This window comes from Seriola dumerili, unplaced genomic scaffold (assembly GCF_002260705.1).
Source record: "Seriola dumerili isolate Sdu_G_001 unplaced genomic scaffold, Sdu_1.0 BDQW01000050.1, whole genome shotgun sequence".
In the NCBI taxonomy this organism is placed as follows: Eukaryota; Metazoa; Chordata; class Actinopteri; order Carangiformes; family Carangidae; genus Seriola; species Seriola dumerili.
Window position 1 is genome coordinate 1,682,878 of NW_019174305.1, and position 6,339 is coordinate 1,689,216.

The 6,339-nt window shown below is 42.8% G+C and overlaps 1 protein-coding gene across 1 annotated transcript in view; it reads right to left on the reverse strand.

Annotated features, from left to right (window-relative positions):
• Positions 1 to 5,978, reverse strand: part of htt (huntingtin) — a 32,612-nt gene extending 26,634 nt beyond the window's left edge. The window contains exons 1-9 of the mRNA XM_022739988.1: positions 5,625 to 5,978; positions 3,494 to 3,577; positions 2,732 to 2,852; positions 2,366 to 2,425; positions 2,154 to 2,233; positions 1,703 to 1,841; positions 1,082 to 1,223; positions 729 to 907; positions 413 to 617 (exon numbers count right to left, since the gene is read on the reverse strand). Of these exons, the coding sequence (XP_022595709.1) occupies positions 413 to 617; positions 729 to 907; positions 1,082 to 1,223; positions 1,703 to 1,841; positions 2,154 to 2,233; positions 2,366 to 2,425; positions 2,732 to 2,852; positions 3,494 to 3,577; positions 5,625 to 5,722 (1,108 nt within the window). The 5' untranslated portion in view covers positions 5,723 to 5,978. The remainder of the gene's footprint in view (positions 1 to 412; positions 618 to 728; positions 908 to 1,081; positions 1,224 to 1,702; positions 1,842 to 2,153; positions 2,234 to 2,365; positions 2,426 to 2,731; positions 2,853 to 3,493; positions 3,578 to 5,624) is intronic.
• Between the last annotated feature and the right edge of the window lie 361 nt (positions 5,979 to 6,339).

Here is a 6,339-nt window from a genome sequence, read left to right on the forward strand (position 1 = left end):
GCCCCGACTGGAACTTGAGTGAGAGGGTAGAGGTGAGCAGAGGAGATAAATAGACTAGTCACCTCTCTGTTTCCTGAGAAGGAGTGGACTGCAGGAAGACCCTCCCCCCGCTGCAAGTGGCAGATAAACAGGAAGTAGAAACGGGAGGTGATGAAGAGAAAAGCAGCAAAAGCTCAGAAGGACTCATAGGAAACACAACCAATTAGTTACAGGGAACCAGTTAGCAAGCAAAGAAAAAGGCCACAAACACAGACCACAGCAGAAACTAGAGAGGAGCACCAACACAGTTTGGTCGACTAATGTCCTTGCAAAGTCAGTATGGGTTAATGAATTAAAAGCTACCTGAAGCAAATGCAGGGCCCACACTGTTCAAGAGGAATAACAAGATTTATGAACACGGTCCGAAGCTTACCAATGAGCTCGAGGATGCTGCCAGAGCGTGCACGGCTCTCGATGTCCTGGCGAAACACTGTGGCATGTGGAATGCTGCCAGCAGTGATGAGCATGTGCAGAAGCTCTGGCGGAGGAGTCCTGAACATCTGCTGCAGGAGCTCCAGAGCAGCTGTGACCACATTGTGATCCCAGTGCTGTGTGTAGTGTAGTGTGAGCTCGTACACCTTAAGACACAAGCAGGAAAGTGAGCCAAAACTTTATAATAACTTTCTGACACGCGCACACGCGCACGCACACACACACAGACACAGACACAATCACCTTCTTCTCCTTACCTGTAGCAGCTGTTCAGGTGTTGGCTGTACGTCAGCCTCCTTCCTCATGACTCCAAAGCTTCCTTTGAGGCTGGTGGTGTTGACTTGCTGCTGCAGCAGAGGCATCAGGTAGCGAAGAGTTAATAGCACCCCTAGAATTAGGTGGCTGGGGTGCTCCTCATCCACTGGAACCAACAGTCCTGGAAAAGGAAAAAAGGTGAGGGTGTATCTTTCTTTGTCCAATCTGAACATTTGTCACCTGGGTACCTGTAACTAAAAAGCAGTTGGCTGAAATAAGCTTAACTGTCAAGTAAAAAGTTGGAAGGCAAGAAGGTGTGTGTACAGAGTATGTGTGTGGGCTTTGTGTGTCCTACCCAGCAGCACATTAAGCAGCCAGGTGTAGAAGTAGCTGGTGCGCCTGGAGTGTTGGCACACACTGACAGCTGAACTTGCTGCTGTCCGTCTGATGGTCGGGGAGCTGGACTTCAGGTTGGCCACAAATGACTTCAGCAGCACCTGGGACAAACGTGGTTAGACTACAATGAAAACACACTTCTACTTCGTGTATTTGGTGTCCACTTACTTTTGCAACTTCCTCCTGTCTTGGCATGTATGGGTGTGTTGGTGTGTTGTAGCCTGTATTTTGTCTGTTTGCAGTAATTATTTCATGGTTTTTATTTCATTGGAAAGGAACAGCGCTTCAAACGTTGAATGTTTCTACAGAGCCAACATGAGGAATATATACAGTTTCATTTGGACCCCACTGTACTTCTGAAGTCGAGAATCCTTAGGAACAACGTTCCATTTCAGCTAGTATAAAATGGCTTTCAGGTAAACTAGGTCCAGTGTGTTTACAAGAAGGCTGGAGCAGAGAGGAAAAAGGATAGGAAGCATCAATTTCGTCAAGACAAAATTTGAAGCAAAGCTATTGTTTGAAAACAACAATAATCTGAGCCCAAATTCAATTTCCAACTGTTTCTACCCTCTGTAGATACCTTGATCTCGCCATCATTGGCAAAGTGTCCCAAAGCTGCCATAATCTTGGGCATTGCTGCAGCCAGAGTCTCCTGCACCGTCTCCTCCTGCCGCTTGGTGATTCTGGTGAGGCACGGCAACAGGTTGACCAGGTAGGGTCTGCAGCACAAGGTGGAGATGGAGAGAGGGGTAACAAGGCATACACAACAAAGATGAGTAAAGGGCATTTAAAGCTGGGTTAGATAGTGATGTTGCTTCCCCCAACCATAGCTGATTATGTTTGAAATACTTAAAAAATAATCAAGAAAACACAATTAGCTTAATAAGGTGGTCCCCATATTTGAAATCATTTAAAGTGATTTTTAAAGGAGCACAGTAAGTTTATAAAGTACACCAAATTTGTTGTCCCCCCCACATAGGATCCCTGCTTGTCATGTGAATGAAGCCTTTTTCGGGCATATGTGCTTATACCTGCATTTCTGTGGTCTGATGAGGTGGGCAAGCTCAGCAAACCTCCACAAAGCAGCCCTCAGACTCCGAGAGGCACCGTTCTACAGAGGAACACCAACACTCATTAACATCTCCACAAGCATTTCATCACCATTTCTACAATCATACCAATATCTTATAGGAATGACAACACACAACAAAATGGCTCATGACGCAGACACATATCTCATTACCTTTTTAATTTCTTTGTACAGCTCCAGCTGCAGTCGAGGCAGGTTGGAGTCCATCAGCGCCTGAAGATGAATATCAAAAATTAGCATTCTGAGCAACATGGATGATTCAACAATAAAAACCTGTTTAAAATTTAACAACAAAAATAATGGCTTGGTGTAAATTTTGCTAATACTTATAATCTTTTATTGTTTTTAAATTGATCACATCTTTTCATGCGATCCAAAAAAAGGGAAGTGTACCATGACCCAAGTGAGCACCAACTAAAAATGTACTTATCATCAATTCACTATTGATCCTATTTTTTAAGGCAAAATGAAGGAGAATGTTGAGGGAGCCTGGCTGAAAGTTTATAACTTCCTCCTTACTTTGATGATTTTGTTCAGGCACTCATCGGCTACCATTCGGACATCCGATTCGCTGTCATCACTGCAGAGCAGGAACATCTCCATGGCGATGCCCAGCAATTTCTGAAACTCTGGAGACGTTCTGTTCACGGGACCAAAGAGAACAAAAGTCAGGCAAACGTCCTTAAACACAAACACGTTTAACTTTCAACAGACATTGTTTTTGTGTGTCAATAAAACTACTGTCTAATGTTCACAGACCAAATGTTCAAATGAACATACCCACACAAGTGTCTCCCATTCAGCTGTATTTAAGTCAAATGCCTTTTCCTTTCTCACGCACATACACATGACTCGCACATAGATCAGTTTTGTAGTAATACATTAGATTTCTTCTGGAGTAGCTAAATAGTTCAGACTTAATTTGATAGGCTGAGATGTTAGTGGAGAATCGTTGATGATTATAGTCATGACTACTTCTGAACTGGAGATCAGTTTCAATTCCAGACTGCTGTGATAATCCTCAACAGCAGAGGCCAATATAATCTTAGCTGCTCTTACAGTTTTAAAGTAATATAAACTAGATTCCTGAGGGCAGGACATGATGATGGGTAGAATGTGACTGAATTCTGGCATAAAGTCAGAAGTGAGAATATTTTGTTCCCTCTTAGCCTAACTCAAACTGGCATCATTAAACTTATGTAAACTGTAATCACACAACTTAGTAAATTGTAAAATGTGATTGGGAAAAAAAAAAATTTAAGTTCAACTAACAAGGCCTACCTCAGTGACTGAGCTACGATGTTTTCACATATCGTCAGACAGTGGGTCACCCTGTCCTTCTTTGTGGTGGCCTGTTCCTTTTTCCTGTGAAAGAAGAAATATGGGGAGCATGAAGAGAAGTGGCAGAAAGCAAGAGGCAGTCAAAGAAAAGGAGAGATGGAGGCAGAGAGGGAGTAGGATTGGAGAGAGCGATTCAGATTCAGTGCATTTGTCAAAGTCTAATGCTGGAAATCACTCCATCTTAATTAAATCTCTTGCTAACAGCCAAACAGCACAATGAAAATACAACACACTGTTCACTTCTCTAGATAATAAAAATATTAGATTTCAGTGAAAACACTAAACTACAGAGATCCATGAGGGCATAACAGGAATCCCAGCGTACAAAATGAAGCTAAATCTAATAGTGTTCCACGATTAAAGTGAGAATGGGCCATCTAAAACACTTTTGACTACCAAAATGCTTCAAAGTGGAAACTCACAAGACCACAACTTCAGACCTGTCTAACCTAACCTATCCAAATCTAACCATAGAGCATATATCAAAGTGAAAGGGAAGCAGCAGTATAAACCCTGTCCCTAATGTTGCGTAAAGCAGGTTTTTGAAGATTACTAAGGGGATACAGAAAGAGAGAAGAATCAAAATTCATGGTTATGGCATCATTACACCATCTAACAGTATATGCAGGCATTTCTTTTCATTAGATACATAATACTGCAAATTATGCAGAGTAGGAGGATCGATGATGGATATAGATTCAAAGTAGTTGCTCTTTCACACTGTGTGCATAGAGGTTGCAATGTTATCAGTGGTTACATAATTGATCAAAAATAGTGACCTCCTTGTGTAAACCTCCTGAACACTACAGCCATCATACAAACACAACAATAAAAGTTGCTAACAATGACTTCTTAGACATGACACAGGCCTGCCCCTGTACTGATCATAACTCAGTGCCTGCCAAATAAAATTTTGTCTGACTTGATCACTACTTGCTGCACTGTCACATTGACAAAGGAATGATAATCTTCTAAGAGCCAGGCTGCTGCAGCTTTGGCACCACAGCTGCTTTCCACTGACAGCAGAAGCTCAATGCGTGATGGGAGAGACCTGGCTTCCCCCTAACGTAAGTCCTTATTGGCTCACCAAATTTAAACTCATTTGAGTTTAATGATGTATCACGATTCTGAATAAGGGCTTTGAGCGGTTACATGGAACACACCAATTTCATACGACAAAAGCATTGTAGATAACATTTAAAATTTATTTATGACATTAGTGAAAACTGCCTGACTATGTTAATAAACTGGTAATACTAATCAAAAGGAAGAAACATCACAAAGAGTGTATTGCTGAGAGCAGGGGAAGATTTTATGGACATCTGGACTGGGTGATGAGCCTGATGAGTCCGTGGGTGCTATTCAAACATTACGAGTATTCATGGTCATAACACGACAGATCCCCCTGGCAAGACTGACTAGGCTGATTATATATACTCTCATGTGTTCCTTGGTTTGCTGAGCAGGGGCCTAACACAAACAAGGCATAAGGCATCACTTGCTCCACTGATCATGATGGGGTAAATTACGTCAGTACAGGTGCATTAATATGGCATTAATATGACGATTGATGCACCTAGTCATCGGCGAAATTAGTTATAATATCTGTCCTTCTGTGTGATTAATTACATAACGTTAAAACATTAACGTGGCTTTTCAAACAGAATGCCTCAGCTCAGAATAATTTATTAAGCAGACACTGAACCGTTTAACTGGTTCCTGACCCCTTTTGCAGGTGCGTGGGCATCAATTGGCAGACGTCCTCTATGTCGGCTATCGTTCAGCTAGTCTGACCCTACAAACCTGCCAAGCTAACACTCGTATGGCGTGAATATCAAGAGAAGAAACCTCGCTAGGCATAGCTGCAATGTCTGGCAAGAAGCATGTGTAAGATAGTAGAGAAGCTTAAATACCAGCTTAGACTCTGGCTGTTAGCCTAAACTAGCTTCAAGCTAACTATTAAACCTTGCTTACCTGAGAGGCGCTAACGTAGCTAGCGAGCTAAGCTACCTGTCTAGCCCAGCGCCTGTTAGTTCGCTATGCAATCACCATTAGACTAAAATCTACTTACTGCCTCTGGACAAGCTCCTCGGCGGTTGGTGGTCCCTGTTGTTGCTGGAATGACTTCAGAGACTCAAAGGCCTTCATCAGTTTCTCCATGGTGGCCATTTTAGCAATCAACAGTAAGCAAGCTAGCTTGGCTAGCTAATATTTACTATGTCAGCTAACTAGCTAGCACAGTGGGGACAAGTTAGCGCACGGAGAGAGCAAAGCGGTGCGTAGAGCGACGAGAGTGCTAACACTGCTCGCGACAACTACCACCAGCTCTCCGCTTTCTCTTTGCGCAAGAGGTCTCTTATTCTTCCACAGTATTACTCCTAAATGAATAAAACGTTGGTTGATTACAAGCCATCTTTGAAGCAGCGTTGCGTTCGCCAGACAAATCACACCGGGAAGTGGAGTATATGACAGCTTGACAGAGAGGGGAGAGGGTGCAGCCTCAGTAGCCAATCAGACCGCGTGTTTATGTTGAGTGGCGTGAGAAAGAACCAATGACTAACTGTGATTTTTTTTCTTTTGTTGTTATTGTTGCTGTCACGGGACCGCTGAAATCCAGCTTGTGAAAACAGATTGGTGCAAGACCAATGTTGTGGCAGTGGAGTTTATCGGTGTGTCAAGGGGGGTATGAGCGGAAAATGTGAAAGTGAGGAGGCGACTAAATCACGTGTATTGAAATCCAAGTTGTCCATCTCTCACATTCACATTTACATTTATACTGTAGCTTA